This window comes from Haemaphysalis longicornis, unplaced genomic scaffold (assembly GCF_048455015.1).
Source record: "Haemaphysalis longicornis isolate Haplotype H1 unplaced genomic scaffold, Haemaphysalis longicornis Haplotype H1 scaffold_7, whole genome shotgun sequence".
Lineage (NCBI taxonomy): Eukaryota > Metazoa > Arthropoda > Arachnida > Ixodida > Ixodidae > Haemaphysalis > Haemaphysalis longicornis.
In genome coordinates this window covers 64,622,542-64,649,783 of record NW_027526422.1, presented here as the reverse complement: position 1 = coordinate 64,649,783, position 27,242 = coordinate 64,622,542, and the positions used below count along the sequence as shown (strand labels likewise).

General features: G+C 46.8%; 1 protein-coding gene across 1 annotated transcript in view; it reads right to left on the bottom strand.

The window, feature by feature from the left end:
• Nucleotides 1–9,464: 9,464 nt before the first annotated feature.
• The window catches only part of Unc79 (UNC-79 domain-containing protein), a 109,710-nt gene continuing 91,932 nt past the window's right edge, over nt 9,465–27,242 (bottom strand). The window contains exons 49-59 of the mRNA XM_077677602.1: nt 26,699–26,803; nt 26,534–26,617; nt 26,367–26,456; nt 24,083–24,258; nt 22,909–23,098; nt 20,928–20,978; nt 18,662–18,806; nt 17,888–17,898; nt 15,544–15,621; nt 15,368–15,412; nt 9,465–12,906 (exon numbers count right to left, since the gene is read on the bottom strand). Of these exons, the coding sequence (XP_077533728.1) occupies nt 12,727–12,906; nt 15,368–15,412; nt 15,544–15,621; nt 17,888–17,898; nt 18,662–18,806; nt 20,928–20,978; nt 22,909–23,098; nt 24,083–24,258; nt 26,367–26,456; nt 26,534–26,617; nt 26,699–26,803 (1,155 nt within the window). The 3' untranslated portion in view covers nt 9,465–12,726. The remainder of the gene's footprint in view (nt 12,907–15,367; nt 15,413–15,543; nt 15,622–17,887; nt 17,899–18,661; nt 18,807–20,927; nt 20,979–22,908; nt 23,099–24,082; nt 24,259–26,366; nt 26,457–26,533; nt 26,618–26,698; nt 26,804–27,242) is intronic.

The window sequence follows — 27,242 nt, the reverse complement described above, 5'->3', positions numbered from 1 at the left end:
TTTTGGCCTCCAGATTGTGGGCACAGAATTACACTGCCTTACTGTGGCCAAACATTGACACAAACCAAGTAAAACGTTGACAAGGCCCCAAAATGCTACGCCCCGAAATGCATCCACAGCACTCAAACAAGTTGTCACCGCCCACCACGAAACCACGCGAGCCTGAAGAAATAGTGTCTCTGGTGACGTCTGTACGTCAAGATGAACTGAGACAAGCGAAAGTGGAGGATAACAGTCTACGAGAAGTTTCCCGTTACGTGCAGACATCGTGGCCGCCCCGCAAGAATCAGGCACCTAAGCTGACTCCATACTATGAAGTCCAAAAGGAGTTGACAGCAGTTGATGGCATGCTCTTCCGTACTAAGCGCATCGTAGTTCCTGTCAAGCTCACAGCAACTTTTGTCCAGCTGGCTCACAAATCCCACCCTCGTATCGTGAAAACCAAACAATGCCTACAAGAGAAGTATGATGGCCAGGGTTAGTCAAACATGATGAAACAGATATCCGCAGTTCCGTTTGTCAGCACGCGGAAAAAAGTGCCAAGATCTCACCCACACCACTTCAGCCAATTCCTCTTCCTGAAAAACCTTGGGACAAGATAGCTATTGACGTTGTTGCTCCTTTTCAGCGTGCACCTGGAGACTACTGATTTGCCATTTAAGTAGTTGATTATTTTTCAAAATGGCCAGAAGTGGCTTTTTGCACTGACGCTACCACTCACACGGTGACGAAGTTGCTTCTAGCACTCTTCGTACGTGAGGGTTACCCTACTGAAATAGTGTCTGTTCATGGTCGACTTCACATCAAGGGAATTTGAGTCCTTCCTTGAAGACCGTGAATCAACCACATCTTTTCTGCCGTGTAAAACCCAAAGGCAAGTGGTCTCGTTGAGATTTGATCGTATACTGAAGTCATACATTCAACTGGCTCTGCTCGAGCAGCGTCCAGTGAAGGAAACTGTGACTGAGTACTTAGGAGTATACAGAGCCACCCCTCGCACCACCACCGGTCTCTCCCTGGCCGTTCTTCTACATGGCCGACACATGAGAACTTCTTTGGACGTCATTGGTCAGCTGACTTCAGCACAAATCCTTCACGGGAGATGAGCCCGCTAGGAAAAAGAGTCCCAGAGTGTGAACGAAAAAGTAAGGCATACGCTGAGCAACAGCAAGCTGCAAGAGTCCCCAAATTCCAAGTTGGCACCTACATACGAGTGAAGAAACCAGTTCCTGGGCCAGTTCCTGGCTCCAAGTTATGGACCACTATTAAAAATCCTCAAAAAAATTGGCCGCTGGTCCTTCTATCTGGAAGACGGTCTAACTTGGAACGCTTCACAGCTATCAGCGGTACCAAAAGAGGCATCACCAGGGCAAGAAACTAAGGACAACTCTTGCACGTACAACATGCCCCTGTTGACGGACTACCAAAGTACAGCTGCACCATCGAAAACTTGGATCACTGCACCTGGGGGTCCGCCACAAACACAACCTGCGAGTTCACCCGCAGATCAACTTGAGTCTTCACGCGCTGTACCATCACATGTGCCACCGAGCCCACCACAGCCGCAAGGTTCGCAGCCACAAAGTCTGGCTCCAGGCTCTGGCACTGAGGAGTGCAGTGCACCGGTAGAGGGAAATGGACTCAATGCCAGGGCCACCACCTGACCGGCCCAGGAGAAATCGCAGACCTCCAGTGCACTTCCAAGATTACGTGCAGTGATTCGACAGCTGTCAGGGCTCATACAGACAGTGACTGTATTGGTGATTTCTGCACACAAACAGTGACCGTATTGGTGATTTGTACAGACAGGACTGTCTAGTCTAATGATTGTTTGTTCCCCGGGAGGGAAAGATGTAGTGGCTCGCAGAAGCACCAGGTGCCACCATATTATCCGTAGATGCCAACATGTGGCACCACCTCTGTAATATGCGTACACACACACACACACGCACGCACACACACACACACACACACACACGATGTGCAGTGCAGTGCATCTGTACAGCCGACATAACTACTTATGCTTACGAACAACCATAGTCCATAGCAGTCATGAAACACTCTATATAACGCCAGCGCATTTGATTACCTGAACAATATTCGCGCTCGTTCATAGTGCTTTGTTTGTAAGATACGCAGTCTCAGACGATTGTGTACAGGATAAAAACGCATCGTTGCTCCGATTGTACTACCGCCCAGAGCAACCTGCCAAACCACTCCGTAAAGGATACCTTCCGTTGTCATTAGAGTGAACTAGAATGTGAGTTGTAACACCAGCTACGTAGGCCTCACGTTTAACGTCGGGTGAGCCCATGTTCACAGCCAGAAAAAGAACGTTTGTAGCTTGTCACCACTGCTGTCGTAGAACAAAGCCACTCAAATTCCATCAGGGAGATTTTACACAGACACACATCACACCAGCAACAAATAAAGCCAGGACGTTCTCGGCAGGAGATAGGTGACGACGCTACGAGTAAAAACAGCCCACCACGACTTCCTCACGCACAAATGACGACTTGGCAAGACACACACGGCACAGACGACTTTAGAGCCTTATGATGCACTACATTCGTACAGTTCCTACACAAACTTCGTGGGACGAATCGCACACATCAGAAAACGCCATTGTTTCTTTTTTTTTTTTTTACGGGTGCTTTCTACCACTAGTGCCACTAGTAGGCGCTCGTGGCGCATCCGCCCCAGAGCTTCTATCCGCCCCACTTTCGTTAATGCGTGAAACGTTTCGATGCAAATGCTTACACGCGCAGCAATATTTTTACTTTTTATGAGTATCCTTGTTACTACTTAATGCATAAACGGCTTCTGCGTATTTGTTTTTTGTTTTTTATTTTTGTGTGACGTCACCGGAAGTTTTGGCGTTACAGCGTTTTGGAGACGGAAACACGCGCCGCCGTGCGAGGGCAGCCATGTTATTAAGGAGCTCAAGCGGCCTGTGCAAAAAGCATCCGCCATGTTTACAAAGCCGTGTTTACAGCGCCATCAAGCGGGCGTACTGGGTAGTTCACGACGCCGCCACTACGCTTTTTCTGGCACTACAGGCAAAGCTAGACCTTTGCTTCTCTAAAATCCTCCCTGTTCTGTGACTTCTTCTCTCGTACCAGCTGCGTGCACTTCGCTTTCGCTTCTCCCGCGTTCTCGCTTCTGCTTTCGCGGCGCATGCTCGGCGCTTGCGCATCTCTCCTCCTCTCGTCTCCTCTCCTTCAACCTTGAATGTAAATCGGGTAGCGCGCTGCGCGCGTTCAGTTCAGCGCTTGCTGCGGTTGACTCCACACTTCACTCCGTTCTTCCGATGAAGTGTGATGGAAGCAACAGTCCCGTCAGTTAGTTGATTGATTGTGGGGGTTTAATTAACGCGCCGACGCAACGCAGGTGATGAGGCGCGCCGTAGTGGAGGGCTCCGGATTAATTTTGACCACCTGGGGATCTTTAAAGTGTGCCGAAATCTCGTACACACGGGCGTTTTTGCTTTTCGCCTCCATCTGAAAAGCGGCCGCCGCGGCCGGGAATCGAGCCCACGACCTCGTGCTCAGCAGCGCAACGCCTTAAGCCCGTACTACATGGAGCGATTTCGCCTGCGAATTCGCTGCTGCGGCGCCGCTCGTGCGGCAAAAACACCTTTTTTCGTTGCTGCGGCAAAGTGCCAAACATTTGAAGCGGTCGAGCAAACGCCGCTCGTGCGGCGTGTGCGGCGTAGAGGGGCCGGACCTGCGGCCAATAGGAGCACAGCTCGGCACCACTTGCACGCTTGGAAACCAGATGGCGTTGCTTGTATGAGCGCGACAAAAGCGCGGGCACACCAAAACGTTTGTCTTCTCTGCTGCGTGTGCGTATATTGATAAAGAATTGGCGATTCTTATATAAAACCGCAAATAAACTGCAAACCAGGCAGAAATAACTTGCCAAGAAAGTAAAATAAAACCACCTTTGTTAAAATCACAACAACCTTTGCTGGTGGCAAACTTAATTCAGTCTGCAAACAAGGCGCATCTGAAATGCGAAAATCGCGAAAAATGTTCGTTCCAGCTGATTCGCAGGCGAAATTCGCTCCATGTAGAACGGGCTTTAGCCACTGAGCCACCGCGGCGGGTCCCGTCAGTTAGTGGGTTGGCGCAAGCAAGCGTCAGCACCACCCCACAAACTAACGCTGAGCGGAACACAATGGAAACACAACGGAACCACGAGATGCTCCGCATCTACTCAGCGTTCCCTTCGGGAAGATGGGGCTAATTTTTTTTTCCCAGCGTTGCCCTCCCAGCCTTTTATCGTGGAAGTACTGCCGCTGTGGCTGTTCAAAGCGAGGCGAGACGAAGACGTTGGATCGCTTGAACCACGACCGGCTTTGCTCGAACGCGCGGCCGTAAACATTCACAAGCACGGAGCGGCCTACGGCCGCGTGTGGTTTGCCACGCCTGCCGGTTTGCTGTGACGATTGTATTCAGCATTCTGCTGGGAGTTACCGCGCCACTTTTCTGTTACATCATAGCGGTGTAACGAGGGTCCTAGAAACGGTGCGAAAAACTAAGTTTCGTTCCGCTCGCGTGCGCACTTGCATACCCGGTACGTTCGCATTTTCGGTGTCCCGACTTTGTGGCACGTTGTATGTGCCACATTGCCGTGATGACGTTTGTGGTACGTTTTAACACGAAAGTGTTTTATTCCTGGACACGCAAATATTTCAATGACGTCGTATCCGTCACGGAAGTGACGCCAGTTCAACGAAGCAAGCGGTCTGTAAAGGGTGCACGCCTGCACACAGGGTCGTCTTGCGGGGAAGCTGGGAGTACGTTGTACTTTGTTTTCGGGTTTTATATTTTAACACGAAAGTGTTTCATGCCATGATACACCAAGATTTCACTGACGTCATATCCTTCACGGAAATGACGCCAGTACAACTTTACCGAAGCGACCCGCCAGCAGGACGTCGCTCACCAAGCACACCCACAAGACAGCCGATTTTACCGATTCCTATCAGAGAGGAATCAACCACAGTTTTTTTTTGTCTCTTTCAATGCATTGTAAAACAAGGCGCAGAACCATCGATTTTGGGGGCGGGCGCGGGAAGAACGGATCATTCTCGGCCTCACTCGCAGGTAGTACGCGAGCTGGTTGTCCGAGGACTGCTCAATTCCGTGCGATAGGTACATATGTGGAAAACAAATGCAAGATTACGCCTGGGAGGGACCATGGTGAGTTCTGGACTGACTGCAGCCTTTACTATAACCGGTTGATTACCTAGAATAGGACCTGAGCGGCAAAGTTGAAAAGATAAAATGATCCGTTCCTAGAATGTGCGGTGTGTTTCGTGAAATAAAATATAATTAATACAAGGCGCTAGTATCGTACTCTGTCATCTACAGAGCTTTTGCATGGCGACGTGGGCTAGCTTCAACGGATCAGAATGCTGAATAAATAAAAAGACATCCCCCTCGCGAGGGGCACGATAAAATGCACAGCATTTCCGAGGGGGTGCGCCGGCAAGTCGTATCTCTCGATCGCGGGACCCGTGTCGCCATCTTTTGGAGGCGCGGGACAACTTGTGGCGCTTTCGAAACAAACGAGAAATGAGTGAAGGATATAAGGCGCTTTCGGTGCATCGAAATCTGTGTCGGTTTCGTGGCTCGGTCGGTAGTGCGCCGGGCACCTTGCGTTCCGCCCGCGGCGTCATGGGTTCGAAACCGGGCGCCGGAAACTGTTATGTCTTCCTGGCTGCGGACTACGACAAGGCGCGCTTGCGGACTACGACAAGACGCGCATGCGGACTACGACAAGGCACGCCAACGCCGCGTGACATTGTGAGTTACTAAAATGCTATGCATTTAAAAATGTTTTCTTTGTCTCTGCCATACAGGGTTTCTCCAGCATTTCGATTTTGGGAAGTTGTCGAAGTTCTCCTACGGGAGTTTTGGAGGTTGGGGGGAGGGGGGGGCGTATGAATTGCTGGACGGTGTGCTGGTGTGAAATCTTTTTCGGGGGGTGTCGAAATCCTTTGGTGGGGGGGGGGGGGGGGTGCATAAATCCTTGCTGCCAACCACTGCTGCCAACCCTGCTGCCAGCCAGCAGGCGCCACCCGTCACGCACGTGCGCTTCGTGACGTACGTCACAGTATTTACATGCAGGGAGAGGTCCATTGGGGCCAGCGGAATCAGGGCGGTTTGTCATCATGACGATGACGAATAAAAAAATAGAAGAAGCGGAAGGCGGAGGAGGAGGATTGAAAAAAAAGAAGGAACACAGTTATTTGCGACTTTCGTCAAATTTTGGTGTCCGTGAATGTGTAGGGATTTCATGGTCTGCACAGTACTGGAGGTTCGGCTGGGGAAAGGCACCATGTGGAAAAGGCTGCAGGGTTGCTGCAAACAGGGAACTTTCAACGCTAGCTAAAATTAGTACATTTTGGAGTGGTAAATATCGGAACTACAATTTACACTACACAGGCTAGGCGACTTGGGCAGCAGTTTTTAGGGAGCCCCCAGCTTTCAGAAAAATGGACTGAGCTGGAAGTAGGAAAATGCCAGCTTGCATGTGTACTAACACAAGGCAGCGAATACGTAAAGCAAAAAAGGGAACCGGACCAATGAAATATCAAAATTGGCTATATGAACACACACACAAAAAAAAACTGGCCCAGCTTCGCTGACTTAGCATCGCGAACGCTGATTTTTACAGCGAAGCTCTCTGGCGTTACCTGATCGCAAGTCTAAGCTTTATAGAAAAATTCTCACAGCCAGCAGATCGATTCCCGGTTGCACCCCAACTCTCACTGGCGCTCCCAACAGACGGCTTCTTGTTCCAGAGAGTGAGCGACCTCGCCCATTTTCGGAACATTCGAGAGGCGACCGCGCTCCTCCAAACCATCTGTTAGACGCGCGTTCTCCAATTGGCCGATTCCACTCCTCTCGATTCCACCCACCTGTGTTCAGCACGTGCTCTCTCCCGCGCCTTGCATCCGCGTAACGCCCGCTCCCCCTCTCCCCACTACGCTGCACCTGAGCTTGGCGCTTACTTCGCCATGAAAATATTATCCGTTCAATAAATACTCTCCCTTACTCTCCCCCTCGGCAGGCTATTCCCTCTCCTCATCGCTGCACCCGCGTTACCACGCCTCGTCCCATGAAAGCCTCGATCAACAGTTTCTAGAGCTAGAAAAAGTACTAGAGATTCAAATACAGCTTTCTGCAAGAATAGCCCGTGTACGTGGGCGTCAACAAAGAGTGCAGAATGGGCACTTGAACGATCCCCCCCAAGCCAGTACAACCAGTACAACCCCTTCCCCCTGTCCTTTCCGCTACAACACAACAGGTCTGCCCCCCTCAAGACAAAATCTTGCCTATGCTCGTTCCCGTGTATTAAAAGTGTTAACAAGGTGCCAGCCTATGCACGGCGCAGCAGCTTACGATAGTGTCCGGACTCGTAAGCGAGGTTGTGTGCATGTGCTAGCCGCCATATGCAGGTCAGGCCCAAGAGTGCCGATTATCAGCCGCTGAAGATGCATCAGTAACTTATCATAAGCTGCCATTCTGTGCATAGGTCTTTATTGTTAACACTTTTGACGACTGTACTTGCCCTTGCGAAGAAGCGTGTGCCGTGAGGTTTCCTTGCAAGGTTACTGGTGCACTCGGGCATTCTCAGCAGGTAGCCATCAGGGGCCGAATTCTGAGTTTGTCCATTTCAAAAATGTTTGTTTGCCGTCCATTTCAGTCATGACACAGTCGCACTTGCAAAACCCCTGACCAACAACATGCACAGAAACCGATGCCCCGCCTCGTTTGTGCTGCGTCACACCTGGTCGTCTGCTTTCAGCCAATCGGGGCTCATTCCAAACGGACATCTGAAACGGACATGGAACGGACAAATCTGAGAATTCCACCCCCTGCTAAGGTGTAATTTTGTAGAAGCGTCAGGGCCATGTAGTTGATTGTACCTTCTTGAAATCTTGTGCAGGCCTTTTGCGAGTCAGTTACGACAGTGCGTACCCCGTTATAGCTACCATGAATTGCCGTTTATTTACTCCTGTGATGTGTCGAGCTAGCAGTGTTGCCACGTCATCGCCTGCCTCCTTTCTTCGCCAATTGTGCTTACTGCGTAGTAGTTACAGTAAAACCTTGTTACAAGAGACACTTGGCTATAAGAGACATTTAAATGGAAGCGCTTTGGTTAGTTTTCCTATGTTCGCCATGTGAGCAACATTGCATACAAGAGACCTTGGTTACAAGAGACACGTTTTTTGGTTCCCTTGAGTGTCTCTTGTAACGAGGTTTTACTGTATTGCCATTATATTTTGCTTCATCTGTGTATTTACTCCTTTCGGTCTTGTCTTCGCCCCAGCATTTTGTGCGCTGCCTTGGCTCTTGCCAACCAGCACTGGGTGTACTTGGGATGCATATTTGTTCCGAACTATGTTTGAGACCTACATCTTCCCTTACTCTCATGAGCATGCATCTCCGATGGCGCATCTTTAGTTTGGCAGCGTATCTTGCTTTACTAGCGAGGCAGAGCCCGAGGTAGTTAGCATTGGTTGGTTGATACTTTGCACCCTCACCAGCTTGTTCCAGGTTTTGTAGACCACCATCTTGAGTAGCTCCTGTGTAGAATCGCCACGATAACCTCATAGCTTGAAAGTTTCCCAAATGGCAGTGTTATCCTAGACTTTTTCCCCATTCTTGATACCAGCATAGAGCATGCCATGCATGAATGCTGATGAGGCTGACCGGATGAAGTCTTCTTTGAGGCCATATCGCCTGTTGGCCACTCTTCTTTAAGGCGGACAAACAGCCTCGTGGTTTTTGTACCCTCTACAGTCCCACTCCCTCGGCTTTCCTTTTTGTATGACAAGGCCAAGCATGTGTGGCACACTTCAAGTATCCCTGCCCACCAAAGCTAATTTTGGTGTCCGGTGTTTCTTGTGGCCGTCTTCTTTTTGTACTTGCATATAGCAGCAATAGTTCAAATTTCTCCGGCGTGCATGAGAATTTGCAGCACCTGAGGTATTCCTGAGTTACACACGCCATTTGCTTCTTGCACTGCATCTTTTTGGTTACCTGCTGATCCTCCTGTTCTCACGATGGCGAGGCCATATGAGTACGGCGCACAGCCAATCCCCTTCCCGGTTCTTAAGATTCTCAGCCGAGGAGGTTATGGGAAGCTATGGCACCCACCCTATCCTGGCTTCTTTTTTGTCCAGAGATAGTAACAGCTTGCTCTTTCCCGCTGCACCAGGGGATTTGGTGCTTGGTGGAATATGTATTACATTTTCATGAGAACAAGGCAAACTGCCCTTCAGTAAAACATCCCCACATTCTTTCTTTGAGCCAAAGGATCAAAATTCAGCACACACCGAACAGCACTGAGAGCAATGTAGACAGACCCAAGGTTAAGACACAATCACTGCAAATGAAAATGCCATACACCGTGCACCCATGTATTGAGGTCTACAAACAAAAAAAGAGTTTGGACTAAACATTTATTTCAGTTTGCTTCAAGCAGCTACTGCTGGTACAACTGCCAGGTAAGCGATCGGTCGCATCACTCGCAATAGAAAGTGCCATAACATTTGCATAGTGACAGTCTGTGACTGGTCAAACCGGTGCTTTCGTGCAACCTCCAACAGGTGTGAACAATGCAACAACAAAGAGTGAAAACCCCCTTCCCAGAAACAGCAATACTAACATTGCACGCATTTCCGCACTGCTAACGACAAACAGTATGAGCTCGTTTGGCCACGCAAGTGCAAAGCTCTCTACTCTAATAGTGTTTGATTAACATTGCATGCTTCAGTTCCAATACGGCTTGAGTGACTTACAACAAATACAAACCATTTCTGTGCTTGTTCACTGCTCTAATATTTTATTGGCATGGCACTCAGCTGAAAGCCAAGTGGTTGATTGTTGCACCCCCCCCGGGGTCCTCCCATCCAACAGGAATGAAAAAATGAAAATGCCCTTAAAGGGACAGACAACCGATTTTTGTGGAGCCTATATCCTTTAGCTCGTATGAAAGCCAGAATTTTATATATGGGGCAACCAAGGGACTGACAACCGATTTTTGTGGAGTCTATGTTCTTTAGCTCGTATGAAAGCCAGCATTTTATATAGGGGGCAACCACAAGGAATTTCTCAATAAACCAGCAGAAATAATTCTAATTTGGCACTAAACTTTCCGACATCTGAAATGTAGCACCACGAAAGTGTCTCAACATGACACCACCATACGTATAAAAACAACTTTGTCGGTTTCAATGCATAATTCAAAAACTGCAATAAAGGAGCAGGAAAGAGTGCACAATATTATTGTTAAGGCGGGGACAAGTCTGTAAATACATCTTTCCATCCAACGCACAGTTAAAAGTATGTTGCCTCACGGCTCACTGTCATGGCTTCCGGCATCCATTTTCGCAGCATAAGCAAGGCTGGTAGACCTAAACATTCCCCTTTGAAACGTTCCAGGGCCCTATCAGGAAAACTGTTTCGGTTCAAGGGGTCGCAAGTTATGGCCTTTCATTTGGGATAGACAACATAAACGCCACAAAAATCGGCTGTCTTTCCCTTTAAGTTACTAAAATGTTCATTTGTACGCTGAAAAAGTAGCCCCTCCAGCATTTTTGGTGCAGATGGATTTTTCTTGCGCTGTGCTATTGAAATATGGCTGCCTACATCAGTAACTAAACTTTACACTTCGCATTTTGCAAGCGGAGCAAGTAAATGCTGATGAACTGATAAAACGGGCAAGATGCAGTATTTATTAAAGAGAGCCAGATCCACCAAATATCAAAGCACACGATGCATACCTCGGAAATTAAGCTCCCAGTTTACCTGACTGATTTCTTTTTCTAAACTTAAATGCAGCCACTTTACCTTTGGGTAAAGATACGAGTGTCTTCATTATAAGTCACTAAACAAAATAATAGCCAAGAAGCTGTAAGTTATCTCAGGAATCTGAAATATGAAGCAATCTCATAGATTTTTCACACGATAGTTGGCACAGTTCATTCCGCTAGCACGGTCAGCATTTTGCTTGTAATTGGCGTATGGTGTTGACTCGGAGGTCTCTCCCCCCTGCACCCACCACTAAACCTCCCTGCTTACACCATCCTGATCACCTGCATTTCACTGCAGCCACACTCATCCTTCTATTCCGGCATAATTTACACCTGCATCAAAGCCAGGCCCTGTTGCACCCACGAAATCCCCCACAGCATTGAAACAGTCCTTGCGTAGCAAATTCATCCCGCGTAGCTTTCTTTCTCCAACACCTGCCATTCCTGACACTATGAGAAAGTGGCACAGCTCTCGCCAGGAAAGCTTGAATAGTCCTACAAGACACCACTGGCAAAAAGCACAAGCTACTGAACGTCTAACAGCCGAGGTTGCATAAGACCGCACAAGAGGCGCGACTACTGCACATGTGGAATGCAGATACAGTTTGCTGACCTACACAAGTCTAGAGAGAGCAATGCAACTACTACTAACACACTTTTAACAAGGCCTTCATGGGTAGCAAGCTTCCAGACACCAGAGTCAGGTCGTGACCAAGGTAAATGGCCCACGATGCGTAGCTCAGGGCTTTGCTGCTGACATGCACGCCGCGACAAAATCTGTGATCGCCGAAAAAAATGATAAAAAACACTTGCAACAAGCAATGTCAGCACCCTCAGCAGATCCTACGACAGAAGCGTAGCACTAACAGGTGCAAAATGGTTCACTCCCACCCAGACTGTGCCGTAGGCACAGTACATGGTGACTGCTTTTCAAACAACTCTCACGGATTAGAAGACAAAAACAAAAATTTTTCGACATTATTTTCTATAATCCAAAGGTGATTAAAAATTTTTAGAGACGAGCACACACACCTTCCAGGTAAGCACAGCGCAAGATTGAGTCATGACACACCCTTTTAAGGCTTGCACCGACGTTTTCCGGTGGTCATTTTTTCTGTATGTTATAGAATGGAATCGTTCACCACGCCACGTTGTTAATAGTGCAGACGTTCAATTTTTTTCATTGTGAACTTTGTGCTTATTTCAGTGAGGCCTGAACCAATGCCAGTTCTGCTTTCTCGCATGCATTTCTTTGCAATCGCCCATTTTTCTGTTTTCTGTCTGTATTCACTATTGTACTCCTTCCCTTGTATGACCCTCAAGTGAGGGCTGACAGTATGAAGAGAATAAATAAGTACCTGCCCAAAAATCATTTACCTTCTCACCGTGTGCTCGCAACAACGCAGCTTAGCTTTTGGGCGGCAGCATGGCAGAAATATAGGAGCCAAATACCCAAACATGGGAGAAAAATGGATTGACAAGATGCACTGCAGTTTTAATAGCTATAGGAAAATATCTATGAAGCCGACAAATAAATGCAGAATCAATAAAACAGGTGAATTTTTTAAAAACAATCCCATGTTTTAGCCTGGCCTTTCTGTGTTCAGCAATTCACCCAGTGAATTTACTCCCAAGTCTGCAATGCTGTTACGAATTCTGTTTCACGTATTTTTTTTATCTAGATGTAGAAACAAAGTCAAAGATCACTACGTCAATGCAATCGGTCTTGTACATTCACGCAGCCTTTCGATGCCAGATAACTGGTCCTCCCAAGGCATGCACCGCACATGTCCCCTAGAAAATCGAAGCCCTGTAACAATATAGCTGGGACACCTCACGTAGGCGAGAGTGGCTCCCCCTACATGCGAGAAACCAGGAGGGAGGAGCGGAATTCAGACTGAGTAGAACTGAGTGGCGGCTGAGGACTGGAGCTCGATCTGGCCCATCTTGAACTGGATCCGTTGTAGCCACTTCAGGAAGTTGCTGCTCACAAAGGTGGCCTCTTCTCTAGTCTGCACTGGTGGGAGCCAGTCGAGACATGCCTGCAGTCGTACCTTCAGCTGGCTTGGCAACTGCAACACGGAAGGCATGCACGGTGCGGTGCAAATGTTGAATCAACACATGACAGATGACATGATGTAACCCCTCTGCTTCGATCATTTTGCTGTCAAAATGTCCTGTCTATGCTTGATTCACATTTTAGATGCGGAGCAGCTTATGGTCACGCCTGTTCCCTCCGCCATTATGCGGCGTCCACACCCCCACTGCGCATGCGCATCCTCCTCCCCCTTCTCTCCTCTCCTTGTCTCATTTCCTCTCCTCTCCGGCATTCCTCCTCTCCTCTCCGAAGCTCCTCTCCTCTCCGGCATTCCTCCTCTCCTCTCCTCTAAGGGATTGCGCAACGAGTGGCAACACCTGCGGCTCCGCGCGCGATAATGCGAAGCAGCTTAGGGTTAGAGGTGCTACGGTAGCCGCTGCATACTCCGCTGGGGGCGCCACTGTAGCTCCGCGGTATAAGTGACGCGCGCGCGCTCCGCTCCCCTTATTCTCCTCCCGCAACGCCGCGATCGAACTGAAAACTAATGGGAACTTGAGTCGACCCCATGGCTGCTTCGCATTCTACTCAGGGTTCCCCTACGGGAAGATGGTGAAATTTTTTACGCAGATTTTCTTGCTGCAATAAACAGTGCTCAGTTGTTCATTAGTCCTTGCATTGAGTGGCTCCCTTCCTTTCATCCCGTTTTTGTGCCATTTTTTAAATAACACATCAGGACACACACAGGTGAGAACTCAATGCTGTGGTTTTTAATTTAGGTTATCAAAGTGCGCACACGAGAAAGCTCAATGCTGTGGTCCTCAGTTTAGTGAGTCAGGACACACACAGGAGAGAGCTAAGTGCAGTGGTCCTTATCTTAGCTGGTCAGGACGCACACAGGTGAGAAGTCAATGCTGTTGCTTTCAGCTTAAAGAACCATGAAGAGAAAACACAAGTTTGGTTAATTCAAAAGATTGCCTCGTTAGAATCATACTGACACCACTTTTAACGTAACCTTCACTCAAATAAGCTACATAACTAGGAAGAAAGGGAATGGCCATGCGACCCACTATAGTTCATACCACAAGCTGCATGCAGCACTGTGGAGGCTACATTGTTGTTAACAGAGCGCCCACTGAGAGGGCCTAACTCGCCGCAAAGGAAAGCGAGAACAGGCGCCGGGGCCTACGTGGTTCCACCTGCCAAGAGGGGAGACTGAAAGGTCTTTTCAACACCCCCTTCACGGTGATTTAGGCGTCCTCAGTGGACGCTCTATTGACAACAATGCAACCTCCCCAGTGCTGCATGCAGCTTGTGGTATGACCCATAGCTCATTTCCCGCAACAGAACCTATGATGTCGTACCAGACAGCTCTGCGATTGGTGGAGGGCGGCAAAAACAAACGCAAATTAGGCAGAGCTTATAAGCTTGCCGAACGAGCTAATTGCGCTTAAATTTAGGGCACATTCTTTTGAAAGCCCTAAGAATGGTGGGTCAAACAGTGGAAGTTACGAAAGCACACGTAAACACAGAAGTACAGATGTGTATGCTGCTGTTGGTACTGCGCGCACTATGCTTGGTTTAGCTGCACAGGACTGCAAGGCTTTGGGGTTGTTTCAGACGACACTGGCCGATTGACGCAAGCGACGATGTCTTACGTGACTGTATTTGTCGAACGAGCACCACGTTTCACGAAATGATTGTCTCCATGAACAAAACAAGCACGTACAAATACATTCACAAACAAACAAAAGGCACAAAACGGCTTGCTGCGGTGTGGTGGTGCCATCTAGGTTCACTAACGGTAAACAAGGCCCTGTGATGTCATTGCAGACCACAAAAACGCACGATTTAGCGGGAAAATCAAAATTTTAACTTGAATAATTAATTTCTCAGTGAATAAAGCATCGTTTGCATTCAGACAAGCGCTGGGGGCACTATAAAACACAAAATCTTTCAAATAACACAAACTTGTGTTTTGTCTTCATGGCTCCTTCAACGTGTCAGGGCACACACAGGAGACAACTCAATGCTGGGGTCCTTAGTTTTGAGTGTTAAAGCACACATGGGAGAGAACCTAATGCTGTGGTCCTTAATTTAGGGTGTCAGTGCACATGCAAGACAGCCCAATACCGCGGCCCTCTCTTTAGCATGTCAGGCCACACACAGGAGAGAGCTAAGTGCAGAATGGCTAGCTTTGTATGCCCAGGTTTCAGTTACTACAGGTTTTAGTGGAAGCTAACTTTCTCTCAAGCTATGTATAACGACTGTGCACCTCCCACTAAACAAACATATACCACACATCACTCGCAACTCAAATGCTAGAAGCAACATGCATTTTTCAAACATGCTATCAAGTTCCCTGACTCATAGTGAGCAGGGAGGAGAGATCGCACCCTTGGTATTAAAAGCATCCGTGAAAAAGGTTAGCAGCAATGCGTGGGAAGGCAGCGTGGCCACCGTGTCCCCAATTGTAAGGTTGGCACGAGTGTACGCACCTGCCCCTGGTAGCTGTACAGCACAGGAGTCCACATGGGAAGAAGCTGAAAGGGTGAAATTTGAGGATGATCAGTAGGATGATACGGCGACATGATTACAAATAATTTAGAAACAACAACTGCAGCGACTTTGAAACACAGATATAAAGCGACAGCATTGTTCAGGTCATGCTTACCCTCGCCAGCACAGTAGAGTTGCATTCCAGCAGTGCCTCCATCAAGCTCAAGAAATGCAGGCTCACCATTTCCGCTAGCTGCAGTGAGAAAAAGACGGGCAAACAAACCAACGCTCTAGAAAAACCACTCACACACTTCGGGATTCACCACGACAACAGTGCACGTTACAAAAAGGTCCGACGAGGTATTTCAGATAAAAGGAGCAACAATGTGCATTACATTTCGTGATTCCCGCAGTTATATCGAAGAAATTTTTGTGTAACAATGCCTGCCAAATGCAAAGTATGATTACCTGAATTTTAGGGGTTATAGTTTGATTTCAGGATGACCAAACATTTGGTGGGCCCCCCTGGCGCAAAAAAATAATGATTGATTTCTTTCAAAATTTCCTCACCCAAAGTTTCACCCTTGAATCTACTCCCTTTTACATTAAAAAAAAACCCAACACTGGGAATGCCAGGGACTATCAAAAACATGCCAGCTTCACTTTCCTCAACCCAATAATGCTGAATGGAAGCTTTAAAACTTTTTATAACCTGAAAGGTCATTATGTAGTCAGTTGCACTCTTTTTTTCTTTTCCTTGTACACTAAGTGCTGATGGAAAGATTGCTCTGCTGCAAAGCCTACACCCCCAATTTCTCCAAAGAGTACACACCATTAAGTTGGCCTTCCCACACAGACTGGAGGCGAGTGAAAAAGCAACCATGCATTAAACGAGCCAACAAATGAAACTTTTCCTAAAAAATGCTTTAACAGTGTGCCATGTGACAGAAGCAACTTCCAACCTCCACTTCTCCTAAAGGGGCCGTGAAGACAAAATTCAAGTTTGTTTCAATAAAACGACTGCTTTGTCCTGATGATAACAGTAATTTCATATAACAAGGAAACAGATGAAGCAAAGGCAATGCACCAGCTGCTTTCTTGCTGGGTCCTTATGACGTCACCAGGGACTTGTTTGTGTGATTGGTGGCCACCGGCCAAAGCCACCACCAAGAAAAACACCTGGGCAGTTGCAGTGGTGCCTCTAGTTCTGTTTGATCACACCACTTGAAGGTTAAGACACTGATAACCTTGTTTTCAATACAGGTAAACCTGGATATAACGAAGTTGACGAAAATTCCCAAATTTTCGCTACATGCAGGTTTCAAGTTAACGCTCGCGTGAATGAAGCAGAAACGGAACCAAAAGGCTAGATTTAAGTGATGGTGAAACTCACCCTTAAAAGATTTATCTCAGAGTGCAAAAGTGCCTAATTTGCGCCTCCTGCTTTCCTGGGAACTTAGTCACTACAAGACACTCCAAAGAAGCAAAATCACTACCCTGCATTCACAAATGTGACTTAAGTATCACTTTTGCCTTTTGACACTTTTCAGTGCCTCACCCCGTTTCAAGGACAAAACGTAAGCTGAAAGGGCGCCTTTTCGCGAACTTGACGCTTTCTGCCGCACTCAAAATTGTTGGGAGTGTCCTAGCTGGGATACTGTAGCTGGCGGCTGCGACGTGCTTCTTTCTTGTCGGCGGTGACGGCATTTAAAATTGCCAACTTGCCTTGAAAAGACAAAGCTTTTCGTTTTCTGGCAGCAGAACTCATCACCGACAAACTGACACCACAAATGGCAGCGGAGACACGTGACCACACACCGACACTTTACTGACACCGCACTTTATCAGCACTTTACTCGTTATCAGCACTTTGTCAGCACTTTACTGACACCGCACTCACACTGGAAACGCACAGTAGTTTGCGGTCAGACGAAGTCTGTTAAATTGGCGCATTTCTCCAGCCAATTCTTCATAAAAATAAAAAAAGCAATAGCTCGTCAGTGTAGCGAATTCGTTACATCAAGGTACGTAGAGGGCGCAAACACATGGACTTCTCTGGTGGTGGAAATTGGAAAACTTCGTTAAATCCAGGAATTCCTCACGTAGAGGCTTGTCACATCCAGATATAACTGTGCTCTTTTTATTACATCAGCAGGGATATTGTGTAGCGCGAAATTTCGAAGTTTTTAAGTACTTTTTTTTTCTTAAAAACGTCTTTTGGGTCTGGAATGAAGTTGACCAAAGCACCAAAAGCTACCTAGTCCTTTCAAATCAAACAAGGTTGTATTTCGTCTTCATGGCATCTGGAACAAACGCAAGCTCCCCAATCCATGTTTAAAACAACTGGCCTTTGCTCCTTCTGCGTATTTATCATCTCATTCTACACAAAGAATGTGTCTCCTAGTGCAAATGCTTCCAACTGCTGCATGGCAGAAGCACAAAGGCAAATAACAGAAGAGAGCAAGCAATGGCGTAAATGGGGCAGCGTCTCGTGCAAAACAAGTAACTGGCGTGCACACCTGAGAATGGCCTTCCTGCAAGCATCCAGCAGGGGGTGCAAAAAAGCGAGAGAGAGAGAGAGAGAGATGGGGAGGGAGAGAGGTGGTCAAAGAGAGGGAGAAGAGGCAGAACAAAGACGATCACCACTGAAGCAGAAAGTACATACAAGCCAGTGGAGAGCTGGGAGATGCGTGATGAAGCAAAGTGCACACTGCCTCGTTCCTCAACACTTTAAGAGAGGTTCAGTCTCACGTTAAGCCACACCTAACAAGAAGAGCTGAAAGCTTGCACGAAATAGAAGTATGCTGTAAACTGCCCCCAAGCTTGGAAATGCTTGGTTAGGAACTTTACAATGCCTGTTGTGTGTCTGCGGACTCAGATTCACTAACTTAACGTACATCGAGCTCATGTCACAAGTGAACCTCCACTCACAAGTGAGTCTGTAGAGCCCGACTCCCTTCACATGAGCGTGTAGGCGCCCTTATTTTAGTGTGCACTCATATCAGCAAGTATCCGGTATGCTCTCAAGCGTGGGGGGTTAAGCTAGTCAGTCCAACCTTGGTGGAGGTATAAAAGCACTGAATTATGAGACAAAAGAAGAGGAGTGCTTGTCCTGCCCTTTAGTGTCTCTCCCCTTGTCTCATGTTTAGATTCCTTTGTCCCCTTTACTATATCTACTATAACCCGCCATATGGACTCTATGCCAGACGCACCAATTGTATGCAAGTGACCGCACTTATGAGATAACCCATGGCAATGTGGTGCGTGCTCTGAAGGAAAGAAGAAGGCGTGACTTGCCACTTTGGAGTGGCACACAAGTTGAAGGATGCCCGGTGTGATCTTGATCCAGAAATCAGTGAGGGTCAGCGTGCACAGCTGGCTCTGTTCGCTGCCAGGTGGGTTGAGCGACACCATGTGCTCGCAGTACATGGTCCACAGCTGCAAGCACAGCGGTCGATGAGATGCTGTGCGCCTTGGTCACAGTGAAGATGACAGAAATGCCGAGACACAACACGGGTGAAATGATAAACACAAGGTTACTGCAACACTTAATCTTCTTTAATGCGTAGCACTCTTTGCCGAATACCCCTCCAGCCAGGACCGTGTAACGCCCTGCATTTCCACAAAAATGTAATTATCACGGAAGTTCCACCTGTAATTGCTATAACGGCATAAATGAAGGTAACTGGTTGCATGGAATTTTGAAAAACTAAGAAATAAGAAATATATTTGAAAATTACAGAAAATGGCAAAACCTGTAGCGCATGCCATTTCCACAATAATGCAGATTTTGCAAAAGTTTCACTTGTAATCGTTATAATAGCGTAAATGGAGATAATTGCTCAAACGAAATGGTGAAAAACTAAAAAAATTAAAAATATATAACATAATTACAAAAAATGTCGAACCGTGTAATGCCCTGCATCTCCACAATCATGTAGATTTCGCAAAACTTCCATTTCTAATCGTCGTAATAGCATAAATGGTGATAATTGCTGATTTAGGAAAACCAAGAAATTTGGCTGGAGAAAACTTGCACTCAAGACAAGCGGCATAAGAATGCTACGCATTAGTAGATAATTCTCTGAATTTCTGCAGAATTTTTTCTGAAGTTTGCTTTTTTTGTGCTCGGCTTTTATTGTTTGTTTTGAGCAAGAACAAAAGATGTCTCATGATATTGGCGATAGGTAAAACCAAGTTAATAAAAAGCAATTTCATTTCGTACTTTCTTCATACTCCTCACTATTCAAGAGAAAACTTAATAGGAAATACAAACAGCAGTTGTTGCTTTCCTGTCTTCTAAATAAAATATTTGTGTGACGGGGTTTGTCTAACAAAAGCAGTTACATTTCGGCTAGTTCTCTACGAGCTCTTGAAAGTGATAGAAAAACCTGTTTTTTAGTTGGTAGAAATAAATGCCCTCAGAAAATTTTTACAACATTTATTAAGGACTTCAGAGATAGTATGCACTTCAAAAAGGACCACTTTGTGTCAATAAGGCCCAGACATCTTAAAAACTATGCAGGAAGTACGAATTTTCACTGCACTTTCACTGCACATTATAACTAGAGACCGGAACTTTAGGCAAATGCCTATTTTTCCATTGAGTCCATATCAAGCCTATTTAATTAACATATAAGCATGAACTACTGGAAGTGGAGCATTTTAAGCAATAGATTATTGTGGCTATAAGCGCCTATTTTGACTATATATGGACATATATGGGCTTTTTAGCACCTAAAAATGCCTTTTTTGTGTTATATATGCCTTGTTAGGTTTTTTGAGTTGATGCTCTGCAAGGACTGTTCTTGCTTCAGAAGCCCGAGTGTCCCAAAGTTAAGCACGCTCCCCCAACTTCAGCGAACGTTGAGCATTTTTTTTCCCACAGAATTATTGACTGAAAGGAGACAACTTCAAGCAGCAAATCATTCAGATGGGTCTGGTTTGTCATGGCTCTTACACCCTTTTTTTGTTGTTGAATCACCCTGCATTTCAGTAAATCTGTTAAAACGCCACCTCTTGTGTGGCTTATTTTCATGAAGAAAAAATCCCTTTTCCACAGCACAGGGCTTGTCTGCTGTTTTTATTGCATGTAAAAAATTTGCCGTAAAATACGCTGCTGAAGAAAATATTAAGTGAGCCTATATGTGCCAAAACGACAGTACTTGGTGTCTATATTTGCCTGAATAGCACTTTTCAGTGCCTATTATAGGCACCTAAAACCTTGATTTTTCGTGCCTAATGTTCCAGTGCCTACTTATAACACTATCTTCCAATGCGAGTTTTAACTCCTTTTCTGGTTACTAAGTAGCACTTGCACTCACAGTTCTTCGCACCACCAAAAAAATTGCCTCAGAAAAAATTATGGTGACATGTCGGCGCCAGAACATAAGCTGGCAAAGTCAACAAGTATGATCAATTCCTGGAAATATAAGCAGACAGATGAAGAACTGAGTGGCAATTGTTTCTCTTACGCCAGGGCAACGCACACTAAAACAGCTGTGTATAATAGCGGTAAGTAGCTGTGTAATGGCCGTAAAACATAAAAACACGACTTGCCTGACAAAGAATGAATGCGTGGAACAGCGATGACATGTGGAGGACAGAAGCCTGAAAAATAAACAAAGTGCAAACCCCATTACTCTCACTGTTTTGTAAAAGGAGTACTGACACCAAAGTTTGGTTTCTGAAAAATAATAAGCTCAGCTTAATGAAGAGGCTAAGACGCCGTCCAGCAATTACGGGCATCAATTGTTGTTTGAAGCCAATTTTAAATCATTGTTACTGCCAGTTTCGACACGCCAAGAAATGGTGGCACAGCCACTCTGACATCAAGTGGACTGGTGGTTGTGTCGATGGAGGTGCATAATATAGAAGCTTCTAGCCAGTCAAATTTGAAACCAACAGGTCCATTACATCATAAATTATAACACAAAATAAAAATTTTTCATGGAGGTTCTGGTGTCTCTTATCCCCTTTCACCTGACAGGTGCATTACATCATAAATTAAATTAGATGGTTATTCTTAGCTTTACTGGTTGTCCAGGATTACCTTGGTTATCACGCTTACTGCTGCTTCAATGACACACACTCACGGTATACGCATTATGCGACACGTGTATATTTATCAAGCAGCTCTGGCACATCGTCACCAATCGCCCCAGAGCTAAGCTGGTTCCACAGGCGCACACCGGTGTTGCTCCGACGCACGAGCCATCAGTTCCACACCCAGACACCCATCACATGATCATCAAGTGGACTGGGCCGCCATGTGCGGAACAGAGGTCGGTGATGACGCTGGGTGCGTAGGGTGCGTGAGAGACGTCGGGCAGCGAGCAACGTTCTGCAGCGCACCGTGTGAAGTCACTGCTCCTCGCACATGCGCAGCACGGCTCTCCAGGAGCCACGCGAAACTGCTCAACCTCAGCCAGTGTAGCTCACACTACAAAACTTTTCGTGGAGGTTGTGGTGTCTCTTATCCCCTTTCACCTGACAGGTTCATTACATCATAAATTATCACACAAAATCAAAAACTTTTGTGGAGGTTGTGGCGCCTCTTGTCCCTGTTCACCCTTTTACCACTGCTGCCCACACCTCAGGGAAATTTCAGACTTCTCAATGTGGTAGGACTAATCTGTTATTGAGCTGGGGGAGGCAGGCTATAGGTGGCTGTCAAAATCGGCATTGAATGCTTTTGAATCCAACTACAAGGTGATCGTCATCTTGCTTGGACGGAAAAAAAAAAAAAAGAATCTACACTAAGCCACATGGCTTTGAGCCCAGGCTCTCAGAGGCCCAAATAAAAACTGATGACACGAATAGAGCTGCAATTCATTGATGGCAGCATGTTGGCCAGCCTTAATCTGTGCGCTGTAGTTTACGGGCTAGCATGAACTCATTAGTGCAAAACGTTTTCGCAACAGGCACTCGCACCTTTTTCTGCGTCCACATGCACACATCTTGGGGTTTCTGCACCCGTTAAATACGTAAGGTGACCATTAGCTTCGCACGCAAAAAAGCACATAAGGCCACGGCGAGATTGGTGATATGATTTGGCAGTCAGCAATATGGTCCCTATCAAGTCGAATGGAACAAGTCGACAGGAGCTCAAAGCTTGCGCTTAACATTTCAGGCTGTTGCGCTGCTGAGCACGAGGTCGCGGGTTCGATTCCCGGCCGCCGCGGCCGCTTTTCTGATGGAGGTGAAAAGCAAAAACGCCCGTGTGTAAGAGATTTCGGCGCACGTTAAAGATCCCCAGGTGGTCAAAATAATCCGGAGCCCTCCACTACGGCGCGCCTCATCGCCTGCGTTGCGTCGGAGCGTTAAACCCTACAATCAATCAATCAATCAACATTTCAGGCTGACTTTGGAAGTGTTTGGCATCGGCTCAGACTTCTCGTACACTTAAGTTTCATTGCACACAGATACATTAGCGTAGAAAAGACTCACAAATGCAGGAAATCTCTCTAGCCAAGCGTTGAAGCGCAGAACACCCGGTTTCCCACCCCAAAAACCAAACAGATGGTCGTGTCCTACTTGCCTTGGACTGTTCGGCAAAGCCAGCCAGGATGACCTGTATGTGGTCGGCGATGTGCCCGTTGGCCTCCAGGGGGATCGGCTGGCACACGAGGTTGGCCGTGTTTCCCAGCAGGGCACTGTGCATCAGCGCCCCCACCAGCAGCCATGACAGCAGCCGGATGTGGGCCACACAGTCGATGAACTCCTTGGGGCTGCGTGTGCAATGGGCACCGCACGGGCCGTCTCACTTGCCGTTCCTCATTGCCACGGCAACTGCACAAGCTCACTAGTACCACACAATTGCGCCACTGGAAAAGCTGCGATTCTTTTAATGTAGCTTTGAACGTCGAATGTGGAGCCATGGCCTCAATAAGAAATGCGTTAAAATAAAAAATAACATATCAGTAACAACATCAACTAATGTATGGCTCCTGTGGCATGCACAATTCAAAAACATCCCCTTAATGGGAACTTACCTGCTAACATTCCTATGGGACTTAATGCTACATGACCCACGGGCTTAAAAACCATCGTGCACCAATACGAAAATATTTACATGTCCACAGAAATGTTCACAACGGCCCAGTTTGCTTATTTCGGAAATATGTCACTTCTGTCCTGATATTTAAAAAATATATAAAGCTCTCGCTTGCAAGATTGCTAGCGCCATCTAGCGATAACTAGATAAAACAAAATGTGTTTCTTGTTTATTTTTTATTTTAGTGAAGTTGTGATATATTTTTAAATGAAGCAAACTAGGCTGTTAGAAACATTTTTATTGATCTGTAAACCTTTTCGTATCGGTACTCAATGCTTTTTAAGCCCGTGGATCATGAGTTAGAAAGTCCCATAAGAACGTGATCGGGTGAGTCCCCCTTATGATTAATTTCTAACAACATGCAAGTTTGTCTCAACAAACTTTACTGTATTACATAACGCTCATCAATGTTGCTCCATCTCCAATCTCTGTCGTCAAGCTGTCCTTGACGATTCTCTTGCCTTAGCCTTCCATGTTGCTACTTTCCTACCCCACCAGGTGGCGCCACTATCCCGACACTCCAACACTGGCCCGTAAGGTTGTTACAGATTCAGATAAACCCCCTTCCACTCCCGTGTTCTTTTTTCCCCCCCGAGGGGGGAAGCGGCGCCACCAGTGGTGCACGACTGGTGCAAGTGGTTGCACAGGTGGTGCGTACCCCTGCTGCAGGGAGGAGGGCGGGTGGTAGAGCCAGGGCAGGTACTTCCCGATGGCCCGGTTGTCGCGGCCGTTTCCCCGGGTGATCTCCAGGGCCAGGTACTGGGCCATGCCCGCCTTCACCTGGCCCCCCAGGGTCTCCTCGTTCAGCCGGCTGGCCGTGCCGTGGAAGTTGCTCTGCGCACGTGCACCAAACAGTGTTTCACAAGCATGGTTCGACACTGCTCGGCGAGGAGTTGAATGAAAAAAGGGTCAATTCAACGCAGTGCGCTTCAAAGTAACCTGCTGTGACTCTTCTTTCATCATTGGTAGTATGTCTGCATATGTTCTTTAACTCGGTAAGCTCGAACCCTTCTGTCTCAAATTTCATTGTCCTCTTTCACCTCTGCTCGCACCTTTCAGTCATTCCACCAATTTGACAACAATGATAGCTAGAGTTGCCACCTTTCCCTGAAAAAAAAAAACGGGCTCTCCGAGAGGGGGGGGGGAGGGGCTGGTATATAGAATGTTTAATTTGTGTTGAAAAAAAGACGCCATGTTTTTGACATGCAGTGACATTTATTGTAGCATTTTCTTAGAGAACTCAACATAACCTTTGTACTGAAAGTGAATGAGGGCTTGGTTATTGCTCTGTATGTGCTTCACTGAAAAGTAACCGCAATTGCGGACTGCGGCGGCAGCATTTCGTTGTTTTGCTCCTCACTTAGGTCCCCCTTCATCTCCGGCAGCGCGCTCGCCCACGTATTTTCTCTGCTCGCGCGTCTTCGCGCAGCTTTGTTGACATATATTTATCGTCTTAGTTGTTGAAGTGATGCTTCTAAAACACCAGGCGAAAAGCAAAAACGCCCGTGTGTATGAGATTTCGGCGCACGATAAAGATCCCCAGGTGGTCAAAATTAATCTGGAGCCCTCCACTACGGTGCGCCTCATCGCCTGCGTTGCGTCGGCGCGTTAAACCCCACAATCAATCAATCAATTCTAAAACACTAAAACGGACATAATCACAGCACAAGGGCCAAAAAACCGGCCAATGACGGCCGGTTCTAAGTATGGACCGGCAACCGGCCCGCTGTTTAAAAAACCGGTCAGGCCGGTCCAAAACCAGGCAGGTGGCAACCCTAATGATAGCAGCTTCAACAAAATTGCTAAACAAGTACTGATGCAACTGAGCCCGCTTACGATGAACTTGACCATCCTGCTAAATTGATTCGTTTTAAGTGCGCTCCGTAATATGTGAAACCTTTATAGTAATATGGGCTAAAAAGTAAAAACAAACAAAACTTAAGTTCCTTTGTTTTATATTAAAAATTGCCGATGACGCAGCAATGACACAGCAATGACAGAAAGAAACGACGGCCTGCACTATAACAAAAGCATACGAACACCTCGTGTCACTTTGTCCTGCTTGCTGCTATCAGCTTTCAAATCAGTTGGGCGGCGAAGCCGTTAATTCGAAAGTCTGTGCTCGTGAAGGAGGAGGAGGAAACAACTTTTATGGTCAGACAGAGCGCGTTAAGCGCCCGATGGGGTGGCTCCCTCTTCACGGGTTCCATATGCTTCCAGGGCCGCCTGGCCCCTGTGGATCAGTCGGAGCTGGTCTTCCAGGGCGGGGCTGGATAGCAAGATCTCCCATCACTCGTCAACGGTGAGGATAGTAGGCGAATTACTTATGGGTATAGGTGGGGGGCGGTCTTTGGAGAAATTGCACTCTCCTATGACGTGCTGGAGAGTGCCTAGTAGATTGCAGTGAGGGCATCTGTTCTTGTAGATTTCAGGGTACATTTTATTCTGGAGGCAGGGCCACTTTAAAGTCGTGACTGCGAATACTTGCAACAATTGATCTTACGCTGTCATTGAGTTGTGTTCTCTCACACGTTCATCCTAGCTGAGAAATAACGCCACTGGCTAAGTGCATGCAATGATGGCTGGATGATGCTTGTTCAATATAACCAAAAGCTCGTTATGACTGCAGCCATTGTAAGTGGGCTCGACTATACTTCATCACCACCAGAAAAAAATATAACGATAGGTTCAACAGTATTTACTCCAGGCAACGTTGAACCACCATCGACAACTTTTCAACTAATAAGCAGAAGGTCAGCCTTTGTCACTTAAACAGCAACCGCAACACGTCAATACCTCAACAAAACTTGGAGACAAATAAAAGCATCATCTCTGAAGCTACGATTCCAAGAATTGTTCAGTGTGCAACTGTCATTCAAACTCGCATGATTATTCATTGCAGAGGTATAACAACCGGTTACAGTTGGGTTCTCATGTCTTACCTTGATGCGTATGAGTGCGTGAACGTCGGCCACAAATTCCAACACCTCGTTGAGGTTCTGCCGCATGCATTCACTCGCACCCGTGTTGTACTGCACAGGAGAGTACGCAACAAATTGGAAGCACTGCACACTGCCCCACTTTCACAAGCAGCCGGAGAAGAACCTACGCTGTTTTGAAGGTCTTGCGGAATGAGGAGGTCTTCGACAATCACGTTCGGGCATAAGATCCCTCCAGTGTCTTGGAGAACAAACTGGGAAATAAATAAAGTAAATTTGAGCGACTGAACACTGGGCGGGGGACTGTAATGGAAAAGAGGAGAGCAAGTGCTCACCTGGACTAGGACGAGCAGATTTTCGTCGGGAATGGCTGACTTGAATTTAAGTGCTTGTACGAGCTCAAACACCACCGTTCGTGTGAATACTTGTTTGTCTCTTTCCTGGAAAATAATGCAAAAGATTTAGTTGTTGCATCAGTCGCAACAAACAGCAGACCACAGAATAAACCTCTGCCTGGGTAATGTGGAAAAAAGAAAAAAAAAAATTTAACACAAAGCATATGGCTTCAACCTTCGAATAACATGAATTTCTGGGGTGTTTTCATAAAACCTAAAAATGGCTGAAGAACTGTGGAATTTGGAGCGACGTATTGGCAAATGCAAATGCAGCAAAAGGCAGGAGAATTGCGTTTGCATAATGTACCTGATTACAAAACATATCAATTCACTTTGGGTTACAAAATTTTCATGGCAGGATGTTGGAGGAGGCCATCAAGTTGATCGCCAGAGGTGGCTCACAGACAGCGGTCAACTCCTAAATGTAGCAGCTGGATTGTCAGGGCCCTTTCACATTCACATGGTTAGTTTTCAATGGTAAGCG